Consider the following 15,320-nt stretch of genomic DNA (forward strand, 5'->3'; position numbering starts at 1 on the left):
CGTTTCCTATATGCCAAATCCCTTCTATTCAAAATGGAGCCAATAGGTGCACCATTATCATAAGTGAATCAATAGTGCCAATCCCGTCAAAACCACAATACTTTACCTGTAGGAGAGAACATTGCCTGTGTCCGGTGAGATTGTTTTTTTACCTACCAACTTCAGAAATTGAAGACAGCAGATAGTATTCATTTTTACATGAGCACAAGGAAGAAAACCTTTTCCCAAAATCTACACGCAGCTGAGAGTATAGATTCAAAGTTTTCAGATGAGACATCACCCTTAAAGCTACACGCAGCTGAGAGTATAGATTCAAAGTTTTCAGATGAGACATCACCCTTAAAGCTGGGTACAGTTTTTTTTTTTTTCCCCAAATCAACCCCGCGTGCTGAACAGAAAGAAAAAATAAATAAACCATCACACAGCTGTCAACTCCGGTCAGAGCCGCTGTACTAACTATGTGAGGTTAGTTCAGAGATCGCCCCTGCTGAGCTGTTCTGTTCTGACAGGGGGACAGCCCCCCACCAGAACACTCCGATCTGCCATTGCCTGAGAGCACTGATTGGGAGTCTGTCGGCTGCTGGTTCTCCAGCATGCATGTTGGACTGACCGACATACACATGGGCTAAATGTCAGACGTCTCCCGACATTCAGCTGTGTACGGGGCCACATTGGCCTGTTCAAAATAAAAGATAAAAAAAAAAAAAAAAAAGCAGACACTTGGCCCGTGTGTATGGCAGCCGGTCCGACAGAAACCAGCCAAGCATGCTGGAAAACCAGCAGCTGACCAACTTCCGATCAGCGATCTCAGCCAATGGCTTACAATGTCCATGCATGTTACGAATTGGATTCTATAATCTCCTTATCTACCAGTAAGTAATGCGCCTGCATAATTGGGACATGAATTGACTGAATTGTTTCCGTAGGCTCTCACATTTCATAGCTTTGGTAAATCTAAAAGGCGATTGTAACATGTGTAGACCGATTTTTTATAAAACAAAAAAATAGGAGGATCTAGTCAATTTATACATTTCTCTAATCCTAATTCTATTTTTTTCTGCATGCAGTTTAGTGGGTCCAACTTGCTATTGGTAAAAGTCTCTCATATACACATCATGAAATATCCAGTGAAGCCAAATAGCTGTGGCGGAGCAATGCCTGTACATTTATGGCTTATTTAAAATAGACAAACTTCATTTCACTGGTTTATTAATTTTTTTTAATCTATTTGGTACATCAGTTGCATACAGATAACGACACTATTTCACAATATACACAGCAGTAACTTATCGTCTAGTGTTAAGGGCTTCTGAACTTTAACACCATCCAATGTACATAAAGGATGGATCTACCTCCCAGAGTTATAAGTAGCGCACAACCACGCAATCTATGGATGTACCACAAAGTGCAAGACCTTCCACAGAACAGTGCCTGGATGAGTGAAAGTGTTACTGGAGAAAGAGACTGTTCTAAAATAGACACTACCAAGGGTTCAATAGTGTCTACATTGTGCAGGGGAATTATTCCAGTGTACTAGGTCAATGAAAAGTCATTTGTTACATAAAACATCTATCCTTCTCCTGTCCAGCAGAGGTCAGTCTTATCCACTTGTAAATTAAATATTATACTTTTTTTTTTTATAGCTTTACCATATATTCTCTATCCTTAGACCTGTAAAATAAGACTGTAAAAAATAAAAAGATCTAGTATGAAAATAGTTAACACACAACCAAATACATTACACTGCAAGACAAAAGGCTGGACCCCATCATTGTATTTAAGATAGCTTATACTAGCAGTGTAATGTTACTGGGGGAGGCTGGGAGGCAAATGGCTGTGGTTATTCCAAGCTTTGGCTGCAGGGGATGTCCACGTGAATGCTGAAGAACGAAGGAAGCAGAGTGGTGTTCTGCAGGTCAGTGCTCATATGGCTACCAAGCTTAATAGGCATGATTAGCAACGAACAGGGACTGACTAGCTGCCCCTGATTCATCACCGCTGTGCTCATACTTTCCACACGCCGCTAGGGAATTTGCCTATAAAAAAAAAAAAAATTAATATAATGCAATTAAAGAAATATCAGACGTCATTATGTTATATAGTTTGTTATGTGTTCCGCTTCGGTCTGCTAAATATACCATTTTAAAAGCAGTGTTTTCTCTGTTCAACAAATAAAAAAAACAAAAAAAAAAAAAACACACACCACACACACCTCACGCACTACGGCCCCGAGAAAGGCTCTCGTCGTCTACCTGTTCTGCCATCTGACAGTTCTGAAATAGCCATGGGGAGGAGTCACCCCCAACATGCCCTTGGCCGATGATGTCACAAGGGGGCAGGGCCACTTTGTGATGTCACCAGGGGACCCCACCCATTAGATATTTCAGAACTGTCAGACGCCAGAGCTGGCGCCATCGTTTGGGCTAGATCTCCCTCTCTCATTGATGATGCATCTACACCCCGGGGGGTTTTTATTAAAGGACTTGTCAAAAAATCGTGTTGTGTCTTACTTTTTACACTTTTTTTGGTGAATAAGTACAATGTAGCCCATACTCATTAACATGCGCGGGATCTGAGGGCCCCCTTGTTAAAGGGGGGGTTACAGATTCTGATAAGCCCCTGTCCAAAGTCCCCCACAACCACTGCCCAGGTTTGTAGGAAAGAGGCCCTTGTCCCCATCAACATGGTCCCCCCCCCCCTCCCAATGTTGAGGGCATGTGGCCCTTTCCTGAGCTGCATGCTGGGATAAGGGTCTGGTATGGATTTTTTTGGGGGGGGACCCCATGCCTTTTTGGGGTTTTGTCGTGGGGTTCCCCTTAAAATCTATACATGACCCGAAGTGCCTGGTATGCATTGGGGGAGGGGGGGGGACCTGCACGTTTTTTTTTTTTCAGATTTTTTTAATTGCCGGCATGTTTTGTTTTCTTTACATTCAGCTGTCAGCAGGGAACCCGCTGATGTGTCATCCATTAAGGACATGGCGGCCAGCTTCTTAACCAGCTCAATGCGATAAATTACTGAATGAAAATATGCAGCAATTATGGAAACTTTACCACAGTAGTTTATTGCACAATTCTTAGCTAAATGAACATTTAAAACAATGGTTTTCAAATGCGTTATTTTACCGCATTTTTTCAGTGTTATTTAACGCTTAGTGAATTTACCCCATAATTACTAAAAACATATGGTCATAACCATACAGGTGAATGGCAGTAGTGCAGAAACGTGCCCTGGAACACATTTGGCACCCATTTACAAAACAGTAATTGTAGAGTAGCATGAAGGCCAAGCTCTGTATCATCAGTGTCCAGGAAACGGGCCTGCTAAAATTGGTCAGTTATCCTGAGACAGTGGAATTGAGAGGGAATAATGTGAGCAGCCCGGCTGACTGAAGGTGGTGGGCGTGACCACACGACCTACCAGCTAGAGACAAGCAGCGTCATCCCGGGACTCATCGAGGTTGGTGGGCGTTCTCAGTTCCGACCAGTGGTGAGCTGATGCTGTACAAGTCAAAGCTGTTTGTTACTTCTATTATGTAAGCGCAATTGCTTAAGGGGGGAATCTCTGTGGGTTTGTTATAAATAAACTGTTTTACACTATGGAGAGCCTCCTCTTCTATTTTTTCTACATGTTAATACATGATCTTGACTGAGGAGGACTGAGGGAATCTGGAGGTGGAGGAGCCCATCCTTGAGAGAAAAGGAGCTGACAGGCTTGTCTTTGTCTTACCTCTGGTAAGCTCACATCCATAAGGGTTTTTCACGCGTCATGTGGTGATGGTCTAGTTGCTGCACTCCAGAAGAAATATATTCTCTAATTATGATCACTGTCCTCTTCATGCAATGAACTATTTATGATACCTTTGAGTCTATGCAGCTGACATAATCAGTGTGTTTTACACTGCTCTGAGTTTATTATGAACTATCCATTTGGGACTGTGGGTTCTTATACATAGCATTGGACTCTTTATATATACCTATAGATATATTTTTCATATGTTTTATGAACATCTACCTCATGTATATTACACTGTTAAAGCTCAGTATTAGCGCTGTTAATACTTCCTTCTTATAAGAGAGTATATTGTGTTGTATCATTGTTTTCTTGTTTTTATAACAGCAGCTTTTAATTAGTTTAATTGGACTTTTTCCATCTTGGTTTACTCCATGAGCGCTTGGACCTGAGTTGCTTGACAACTTTGGTGGAGGTGAATACTGAAACAGAAGTGTGTCAGGGGAATTGGAGACAATGGAAGTTTAAGTAGAACTTTAGGTTTAAGGTAAGCTGGTTCAAAACAAACGATTTACAGCAAGTGTGTGGTAACAGACTGTAGCAGCATTAACTGTATACAGTACCTGAGCTGTGTTGCGGGAGCAGCCGTATTGAAGACTTTGTCTGCTGCTGGATATAAAGCACTTCAGGCTTAGTGCTATTCAGAAAATGCCTTGTATTTTTATCAATGAACAGAAATGCTTCCTAGAACTGTCCAAGATAGAGATTATGGCATAATCTGCCTCCCTCTTGACCTCGGCTTATCAGGGGGGTCTTGTGTGAGCCCAGACATGTTAGAGTTACGTACAGTGAGCAAACCTATATTGAGCATGTAGTTTGTAATATGTGTGGCCAGCTTCAGGAACACATTACCTCTGCACGTGTCAAGAACTCCTCTGTAGCTGCATGCTCATTTTCCTTCTTGCCACGCCAAGCATTCAGTGCTGAGGCCTGGAGAGCACGTCCATAGGAGAAAGTAAGAGCCCAAGGTCTTGCAAGAGGACAGTTGTTCATTGCATTCAGATTAATAGTGGCTTCCTCCTCGCTTTGTCCACCAGACAGGAAAGTGACACCTGTAGAACAAAAGTAGGATTGACATTAGACTGTATAGTAATCAGTAAATTAAAAAAGACACTGGGTACAATGAAGGAGCTTTACTTCCAGACATGGTTTAAAGTCCATAAAAATCCATGTAACTAGAGAGTCCACCATAGTGGCTGCTGTGTCCAGAGCAAGAAGCAACTCGAGGGAGAGGGAGGCGTATGGTGGGGCAGGCCCTGGGTGCCACACATTGGGGGTGTCAGGCTAGCTATCAGTGATGGGGCAGGGCGGGTGCTCTGTAGCTGTGTTGGCTCTCTATAGATCCGTGTGAGTCAGCAGCTGCTGCTCTGTTATTCAGCTCAGTCAGGCTCATTACTGCCACCTCTGGCTGCTTCCTGCATGTGCCCTTCGTGTGTACTGCAGTACTATATTTTGGATTGTATCTCCTCTCCTATGCATAGAGGTGTGACAGGGCCTCCCCGTGCATAGAGGTGTGACAGGGCCTCCCCGTGCATAGAGGTGTGACAGGGCCTCCCCGTGCATAGAGGTGTGACAGGGCCTCCCCGTGCATAGAGGTGTGACAGGGCCTCCCCGTGCATAGAGGTGTGACAAAGGGGCTGAGTGCGTACAGGCATGATCAGTGAAGGGGGGTGCCGGATGGGAGGGGTGCCAGATATAGGATCCACCCCAGGTGCCAAATGTTCTAGGTATGCCCCTGCACAGCGCCTTCAAAGCGTAGCTTTAAAATAACCTTTAATCCAAAATAAGAATGTTACTCACTAAAGGAGTGGAATTAGGTGGGAGGCGACACGTTTGTGGAGCATGCACTCCTTCGGGCCATCTGAAGAAGTAGCACATGCATCGCAAATGCGTCGCCTTCCATATCCTGCGTTCCACCACTACCAGGAAGTAATTCACTGGCGCTCTGGATCTACAGGACCCGGTCATCACCTGCTGGCGGCTTCTCATCCAGACTGATAGACAGGACCTTACTACAGTGCTATTTCGCTAGCAATTCCACTTCTTTGAGTAACATTCTCATTTTGGAATAAAGATTGTTTTAAAGCTACACTTAGAAGGCACTGTGTATTTCTCCCTAATCAGTAAATTGGCCTTCCAAATTCCTATTATAGATCTGTCGCCCTTATCTAGTACACTCGGATGAAGCTTTACCTTTGTTCCAACATTTCAAATCATTCTCCCTGGTATTGTATTTTTTTTTTTTTTTTTAACACATGCATGAAAAGAGGTCACCTCCCATGAGTCAGCCCAATCCTTAATTTGTGCGACTTTACACATTACCCAAACAGTACAGTAAAAAGTGGGAGGTTTCAGCTGCCATTCCAGAAAGCAGTGCTAGGTGAGGCCAGCTGCTGATTTGAGACAAGCTATTGCAGACTTGTGAATCAGTAGGATTAAATGCTGATAGCCACACCCCCTGCTACATCTTCTCATCCCACTCTAGTGCAAAATGCCCAGCTCACATGAGGGACAACACTTTAAATTCAGTAACCATGCAGCAGCATTGTCCCAACACTAAGACTCGGTTCACACAGGGGCAACTTGTCAGGCGACTTAGCCGCCTGACAAGTCGCGCTCCGTCCTGTACTATGGAACCGTTCTAATAGAAACGACTCAAGTCGCTCCGATTTAGAAAAAGGTTCCTGTACTACTTTGGGACAACTTAAGGGCGACTTGCATTGACTTCTATACAGAAGTCATTTTGTAAGCCGCCGCTGAAGTCGTGTGCAGGTCGCCTAAGGCAGTCGCACTGCAAGTCGTGCTGCCCCTGTGTGAACCAGCTCTAAATGAAGATACATAAAGTGGACTGCACTGGCAGAATTAATAATTTGTGGGACCAAAGTAAAATAGTATGTGCAAATATATTTACAATTTATTTTAATTTTCCATACCATAGGCAAAGTCTCAGTGGGGGAACCACACACACCACTTAGTTTTACCTGGAACAGCAGGTGGTACAGTGCGGCGAAGTGCTGTCACAGTTGCCATGGAGATCTCTTCAGCAGTGTATTTCTTGGGGCAGGCATGGCCAGCAGTTACCATGTTTGGTTTCAGTAGTGTGCCCTCCAGATAAATGTGATGGTCGCTTAGAGCCTTGTAGACTGCAGCTAGAACCTAAAAAGAGGAGATCTTTGGTTCAACTGTTAAAGTAATTGTGAACCTACAATGTTATTGACACTTTCTAATACATTTATAACTATGCAGACACCACACTGTACTACCTAGTCTATTCAGGGCTGAAGCAAGGTGCAAGCAGGGGGCATGTTCAAAAGGCAGACTGATTGGGAGGGGGTGTGTGCCAGAAGCAGGCTGCAACTGGACAAATTGGTCAGGGGGCATAGTGGGTAAACTACCCAATAGAGCAGGGGTCCTCAAACTTTTTAAACAGGGGACCAGTTCACTGTCCCTCAGACTGTTGGGGGTGGACTATAGTTTGAAAAAAATATGAACTAATTCCTATGCAGAACGCAGGGATCAGGAGTGCATTAGATTCAGAGTGCAGGGATCGGGGGAGAGGGTAATGTGAAGGGTGGTAAAGGACACTATGGGGGTGGCCCTGCCCATAACAGTGTCCTCTGCCACACACACACACACACACACACGCCCTCTGCCCCCCTTTCCCCCATAGCAGTGTCCTACCTCACAGCCAAGAGCAGAAGGCAGTACAGTTCTGGACAGAGGCCAGGAGCAAGAGACAGCAGGGTGACTTTCCATATTAGCAAGCTGGTGATTGGTTGCTTAGGTCCGCCCTTTGTCCCAGCAACCGATCACCTGCAGTCTATCTTCAGAAGTTAATTTGGGCAGCTCCTTCTCCTGCCCTCTGTTCTGAGCCAAGCTGCCTCCTGCTCTCCACTGTTCACTGATGACAGCTGCCAAGAAGGCTTGCGAACGCGGAGGCTTGCGGGAGCGGGCCCCATGGTAGGGACCTTGGCGGGCTATATCCGATGCACAGGCCGTAGTTTGAGGACCCCTGAAAATAGAGACATGTCCTGTACCTCTGAATGGCCAGCCAAAAGGATGAAAACTGACCACACCAACACAGATCAGTTGCTGTGCTTCATGTGGTCAATTTGGAAAAGGGAAGAAAGAGGCCTGGCAGGATTAACAAAGTAGTTCAGATGGAAGAAATGGAAAATAATAAAGACTGATGATTTATAAAATACACATTTGTGAAAACACACATAGGAAAAATAAAATATTTAGAGTAACATAAAAATGTAATTTTAAAAAATTTTGTAAGATTCTTTAAAGTGTCATTTTTAGTACTGTGCAATAGTAGAAATACAACTCAGCTTTTTGCATCTATGTGCCGTTCCACTGTAGACTGAATAATCATGTTACAAAGAAGACCTTGGTCATTACTCTAAGCCATGGTCGCCAAACTTTCCAAATAAAGGGCCCGTTTACGGTGCTTAAGACTTGAGGGGGGTCAGACTGTGGTCAATGGAAGAAGAAAATGTCCCAGCATTGTTGGGAGTACACAATTGCCCAGACATAGTGGTCAGTGTGTGGAGGAAGAAAGCCCCATCTTTGTTGAAACTTGGAGGAATAGCACCCCATCATTGGCATCAGTGGGAGGAATAGTACCTCCTTGTACTTTTGTGTCAGTGGGAGAAAGTGCCCCAAGAGCCGGATAAATGCAAACAAAGGGCCACATCCGGCCCTCAGGCCACAGTTTGGAGACCACTGCTCTAAGCAGTATGGATTAAAAGTACAGACACAAAAAAAAAAAAAAAAAAAGGGAAGGGAAGCAAACGTCTCTTGTCCAGTGTATACATATCAGATCTAGTTCTTTAGAACTTTTAAACCAGCAGGCAGATCAGGCCGTACTGACCTTTTCAGTGACATACTGGCAGCGTTTCAGGTCATGATCTCCATCAGGAAGAATTTCTGGCTCCACAATGGGAACAATACCATTCTGCAAGAAGGATACATTGAGAACCGGTTATTCTGATGACTTTTGTCATTAACAATACCATCCTGTATTCTCTGTGTTGCCGTACAAAATAGCCCATTCACCTGCTGGCAAATGCTTGCATAGCGAGCTAGGACATTGGCATTTTCCATGATGGCCAGTGAAGAGGGGGTGTGCTCACTAATTTTCAATACGCATCTCCACTTTGCAAAGTCAGCACCATCCTTCTTGTATTGGGCACAACGCTCTGACAAGCCATCCAAACCTAGAAAACAAAGCAAGGTGTTAACTGATCTGGCAGCTGGACCTACAGGTGGGGGCAGTGCATGACATTCTTCTGAACACCTTACAGAAATAAAAAAAAAAAAAAAAAAAAAAAAAAAAAAAAAGGGGGGGGGACTAAGAATATAGCTTATGGACAATAGCAAGGTCCACACCCAAGTCTAATCCCAAACTCTAAAATTTTCACGTGAAGACTAATTGAGAGTCAGCTACCAATGCCTTAGTCCTATATATAACATTTTAAAGCTGAACTCCAGGCAGAAAGAAAATACATAAACAATGCAGCCTCTGTATGCATTAATTCATTGTTGCATGCGTTTTGGAAGCAGTGGTAGTACCCAAATGTGACATGGTATTTAGCAGACTGTACTGCATAGTTCACTGACGCACGACACACTCATCCAGCACAAAGGTTTTGTAGCTTGTGGAACCACAATCTAAGTGGCAGCAGACAGAGAGATCATAGGTTCAGTTAACTATGCAGGTAACTCTTTTTATACTTCCAAACTACTGCCAGCAGATATTTAGCATAAACATCAATGTTCACAATAATAATTATGACTTAATACAGGTCCATAAATACCCACAGTCGCCACAGACAGGAATATCCAGAGCATTACCATATAGTAGACAGTAATGTGGATTCTTAAAGGGGTTGTAATTTGTAAACCCTCAAGGTTTTTCCACCAGAATGTATTCAGGTGAAAAACCTTCTGCACTAGGCAGCCGCCCAGATCCCCCCCCCCCCTCTTTTACTTACCTAAACCCAATCTTTCCAGCCACAAGAACTAGCCCAGCAGCTCTAGCCCCTGTCTCGGGTCCTCATTAGATAGATTGATACCAACAGCAGCCATTGGTTCCCACTATCAATGGATGCAGCAGCAGGACTCGGGGAGCACGGGTGCCCCCTTGCAACGTGGGGCACTCGATGCGGGGGAGGAGCCAGGAGCACTGCTGGGGGGGACCCCAGAAGAGGAAGATCAGGGCCACTCATGTGCAAGGGTTTTGCACATAGGAGGCAAGTATACCAGGTTTGTCATTTAAAAAAAACCCACAAACCTTTACAACCCCTTTAAGTTCTGGCTTAATGCATTGGAGACAATATTAAACAAACTATTCCAAAATATCGTCCAATTAAAAAAAAAAACAAAAAAAAAAAAACAAAAAAAACACACCTTACATGCGGAAACAACGGTGCAAACTAAAGACTTACAGAACAAGAAGGGATTACAAAAAGGAAAAAAAGAAAACACCCCACAAAAAACAAAAAGGGACTATAAAAATGCAACTGAAAAACAGAGGTTTTAAAAATGAAAATCCAGTGACATGGGAGCTGGGCGGGGGGGTAGCCTGGTTCCGAGTTCAGCAAAGACTAGTCCATGAGCCAGATGGATTTGTGGCTCTCGTAGATCTTGGCAGATGTTTGTCTGATGGTAAAAAAAAGAGCTCCAGACTACTGATGCAGGCTCTTTTCTGGTCCCTGGAGGAGGTTGTGGACAGAAATGATCTGACCACTTTCTGGTTGTACTATTACCAGCTCAGGAGTTATGAAAAAAAACAAAACAAAACAAAAAAAAACAAAAAACAAAAATGTGCATTCACCAACTACTCCAGCTAAACTATTTACGACCAGTAATTAGTCCAATAGTTTTAGCTAGGATGCATTGCTGCGCAATATTGTAAATTACGTAAGCCTGAAACTTGACGTTTTTTGATGGCTTAAAAGAGCCAGCCTGGGATGTGTCTTGTCCTGTTAAAATGTGGTTTACGATGGGCTAAATCAAAAGTTTATCTGTTTACCATGCTTTGTACATTAGTAGGACACAGCAGTCTCTTAACCCTATTAACAGACAAGGGTGGTTTGAATGCAGCTAAAAGTTTGAGTTGCAGAAGCTGCCCTCCTGGAATTATGGAAAGGGGACCACAGCTATTATGTGTCTATTCTACAAACTGTCATGGCTGACTTATGAACAACATGGCTGACCTGTGTTTTCTCACACAATTTACATTATCACAGCATAGGCTGTCAGAATAAAAGAGTTCAGCAGAAAATCTGTTCAATTTCTTTTGTCCTGTCCACAGACCGAATGAAATTGATAATATAATATATATATATATATATATATATATATATATATATATATATATATATATATATATATATATATATATATATATATATATATATATATATATATATATATATATATATATATATATATATATATATATATATATCCAGCTTAATTTTATTAAAACCAAACCATTATATTATTTAGGGTTGCCACCTCATTCTTTTAAAACCGAACACATATTACACAGGTTCTGTGGCTGATTAATGTGGTAATTAAATTCACTTGGTGCCTTATCTGCATTAGTCTCAGAACCTATGTAATTCATATTTCCTGACATGCTCCATGGCAGCATACGTGTGTGTAGGCTCCACCTCCATAACTACCCAATAGGATCCCTCTCCCATAAATCTTTGCTCTAGGCTGCTATCCATGTTCCTTTTTTGTCCTCCTCCGTAGGACCAGGTGTTGGTTCTCCTACCTGAAGATAAACCTCCCTACGATCGATTCAGCCGAGTGCCAAAGATTCCTCCTGACTGTTAAGCAGGGTATGGAGTGTATAGCAGAGTAGCGCTGAAGATTGGATCAGTTCATCTATGTGCGCACGGTCTGTTTGCCTAATGTTTCAGGCGACCATTATCTGCTGCCAAGTCCGGTGTGTGTGTGTGGATGGCGGTTCCTCGGCCCAGGGGATCGTAGGTGGAGGGGTAAGTTTTCAAATTTATATACATGGCAGCAGTGTTTATGTGTTGTTGGTACCTTTTCTGTGTGTTTATTTCCCATCACTGGTGTCCAAGCTGGTACAGTCACTTCCTGCGTTCCAGCAGCCGCTCTCGTTTCATTTCCGGGTACCGGCGTGCACTCTGCGCATGCGCGGATCAGATACAAAGTCGAGGCTTGGTTCGCGCATGCGCGCGAGCGTCTCGCGTCTGACATCGGCGATGATGTCACGGGCGCCACTTTTGCTGTGGAAAGCTTACAGAGCCCCGGGAATGATCGTGGGGGATACGACGACTTCCCGGGGCAACTATCTTGGTGGTTCAAGGTAAGACAATCTCTATTGTCTGGGTATGAGGTCGTTTGTCAAGCCAGCTGATGTGTGAATCTGTCTCTGCAGTTTCCTATTGTGTTGACACTATGGACTCCTCACTGCCCCCTAGTGGCCAGCCCGCTTGTAGCAGGTATGTTTGCAGTTATGCTTTTCTACCTGTACAAGGATTGAGAGTAGGATTTTAGGACACCAGCTGATTTCTGTCTCTATCTTTTCTGTGCTTCTTTTCTCACAGCCCTCCTAGGTATGATCCACACCGTAGTTCCCATAAAGGAAGTGGATCATCAAAATCACACCACCGGCAATCTTCCTCCAGGTCTAGCCATCATAGATCTCCTTCCAGATCTGAACAGGGCAATAAAGATCCTTCTCACCCCCCTTCATCTCACTCTAGCAAGATATCAGGAAAATCATGCTGGGGGTGCAGGATGCCTGTTCCAGGAGACAAATCTCTCTGTGATCACTGCTTCTCTAAAGCTGCAGATGAGAGGGATGGTGCAGATGAGAGGGATGGTGCAGACCAGCGTTTAGAATCTATGGTGAGACGGGTTGTGAAAGAATCTCTACAGGAAAGAGAGGCTCAACAGCCCTGTGATTCACCATCAGACCCATTATGCCCTCCAGTGGGTGAGGGTTCTGTACATGAGACATGGGAGTCTTCCCAGCCAAATCACCCTTCTGCTCCTGTTTTAGACAGCGAATCGGATCTGGAAGATCCTGGCGTGGGGTTTGAATATGCTTTAGTCCCTTCTTTGGTGAAGGCAGTAAAAGAGGCCCTGAAGTGGGAAGATCCAGTTACTTCCCCCCCCAAAACAGAGAAAGTTTTTCAAGCAGCTCAATAAGGAGCGTCAATATTTTCCTTTTCTCTCTGAGCTGGGCAATATCATTTCTGAGGAATGGAGCAAGATGGACAAGAAGAGTTCCATGCAGTCAAAGGTCTTGAAACTATATCCTTTTAAGGAAGAGGAAGTAAAGCACCTTGAGTCAGCTCCTTTAGTGGATGCAGCACTGATGAGACTAGCAAGATATGTAACACTCCCCTTAGAGGATACTGTATCTTTTAAAGACCCTTTGGAAAGACGAATTGATTCAGATTTAAAGGGTCTACCTGACATCAGGAATGGCATGTAAGCCAGTACTTGCGATAGCTGCAGTCTCCAAAGCTTTGGAATCTTGGTCTGATAATGCGGTTCCTAAGAGGTATCTCTACTGAAACAGCGAAAGATTCTCCTATCCAGGAGATCAGGCTGGCATCAGCCTTTCTTGGGGAGGCCTCTATTGAAGTCTGGTTTCCTCCCTCAAGACAGACATCTACAAAATCAGAGACGCAATTTTCCTAGAAGACAAAATTCTGATCGCGCTAGGGAAGCGCGCAGCTACAGACCTGGTCGGGAGTTTTCAAGGTCCTGGAAATCCAGGCAGTCCTCCTTTAAGAAACCCACAAAAGGTGGTTCCTCTGGCAACCAGGACTCCACTAAGTCCTTTTGAGATTGGGCCCGCTCAGGTATGCCAGGTGGGGGCTCGTCTTCGCCACTTGGGGCATGTCTGGGCGGCCTCAATCTGGGATTACTGGACCATCAGGACGGTCTCCTCCGGTCACAAGTGGGTCTTCAACAATACCCCACATCTCTTCCAGGTTCAGAAGAGAAAAAGCAGGTCCTGTTAACCTACGTGAATTCTTTATTGGATCAAGGCGCAGCCGTCCCTGTTCCAGAAAACGAACGAGGCAAAGGCATGTATTCTCCTCTGTTCATGATACAGAAGAAAAAAACGGTACATGGAGGCCAGTAAAACACTTAACCCATCTCAATTCCTTTATCCGAAAGGAAAAATTCAAAATGGAATCTTTACTTACGATTCAACAATCAGTACATCTGGGGGATTGGATGATTTCAATCGATCTAAAAGATGCGTACTTTTATGTGCCAGTGGCAACAGATTTCCAACAATTCCTCCGCTTTGTGGTAGGCAACCAGCATCTGCAGTTTACATATCTACCCTTCGGCCTAACAACGTCACCTCGGGTCTTCTCCAAGGTCCTTTTGTCTGTTGTAGCTCTACTTCGCATCAAGGGGGTTCGTCTCCACCACTATTTAGACGACCTACTTCTCCTAGCTCAGAAGAAAGATCAACTTTTAGAGCACAAGAGCTTAGTCATCTCCACCCTGCAGGAATTTGGGTGGCTTCTGAATTTAGAGAAGAGCCATCTAGAGCCAACTCAATCCCTGGTGTTTCTAGGGGCACACTTCAACACATTGGAAGGCACCATCTCCCTTCCAGAGGAGAAGATTGGAGTGATTCGAGACAGAATACACGCAGCCCTTGCGTCATCTCACCTTTCCGCTCTCCAATGCCTGAAAGTAATTGGCATGATGACAGCCACCATTCCTATGGTGAAGTGGGCCCAATGGCATACACAACCCTTCCAAAAAGGGTTCCTTCAACAATGGGATTCTTCCAGCCAAGTCCAGCGCATACACCTTACTCCAACCATGAGAACGTATCTCCTTTGGTGGCTTCAAGGGAAAAATCTGCGCAATCACCATTCAATCATTCCCATCTCATGGGTCACATTAACATCAGATGCCAGCAATCGGGGTTGGGGTGCTCACTGCCTTTCAGAAGTGGCTCAGGGCCGATTGATTTTCCCTGCTCAAGGGATTGTCTCCAACATTCTGGAGCTGAGAGCCGCCTTTCAGGCACTCCTGTCATTTCACCATCTAATAAAGGATTCATCAGTAATGCTAAGGTTGGACAATACAACCGCGGTGGCTTACATAAAGAAGCAAGGTGGAGCTCGCAGCTGGTCTCTGTTACAAAAAGGTGGAGCCAATAATGAGCTGGGCTCATAAGTATGTGCCTAACATCTCGGGCAGTTTACATTCCGGGGATTCAAAATGTACAGGCAGACTTCCTCTTGCGGGTTCAAATGGACAACGAGTGGTCTCTCCACAGAGAGGTATTCGAGTGGCTTCTGACCCTGGAAGTACTTCCAGAGGTTGATCTGTTTGCTTCCCCATGCAATCACAAAATGCCCAGATATTATTCGAGGTTCAGAGACCCTCAGGCATATGGAATAGATGCTCTCTCAGATCAGTGGAGGTTTCAGAGGGCTTATGCCTTCCATCCGGTACCGGTGATTCTTCAATTTCTCCGGAGGCTCAGA

At 44.4% G+C, this 15,320-nt stretch overlaps 1 protein-coding gene across 2 annotated transcripts in view; it reads right to left on the reverse strand.

Moving 5' to 3' along the window:
• Positions 1-1,196: 1,196 nt before the first annotated feature.
• Positions 1,197-15,320, reverse strand: part of ALDOC (aldolase, fructose-bisphosphate C) — a 36,616-nt gene continuing 22,492 nt past the window's right edge. For both annotated transcript variants that reach the window (XM_073616768.1, XM_073616769.1), the window contains 5 exons: positions 8,854-9,014; positions 8,669-8,752; positions 6,774-6,948; positions 4,645-4,844; positions 1,197-2,036 (listed from right to left, as the gene is read on the reverse strand). In XM_073616768.1, the coding sequence (XP_073472869.1) occupies positions 1,941-2,036; positions 4,645-4,844; positions 6,774-6,948; positions 8,669-8,752; positions 8,854-9,014 (716 nt within the window). In that variant the 3' untranslated portion in view covers positions 1,197-1,940. The remainder of the gene's footprint in view (positions 2,037-4,644; positions 4,845-6,773; positions 6,949-8,668; positions 8,753-8,853; positions 9,015-15,320) is intronic.

Source organism: Aquarana catesbeiana, linkage group LG02, assembly GCF_042186555.1.
Source record: "Aquarana catesbeiana isolate 2022-GZ linkage group LG02, ASM4218655v1, whole genome shotgun sequence".
Classification (NCBI taxonomy): domain Eukaryota; kingdom Metazoa; phylum Chordata; class Amphibia; order Anura; family Ranidae; genus Aquarana; species Aquarana catesbeiana.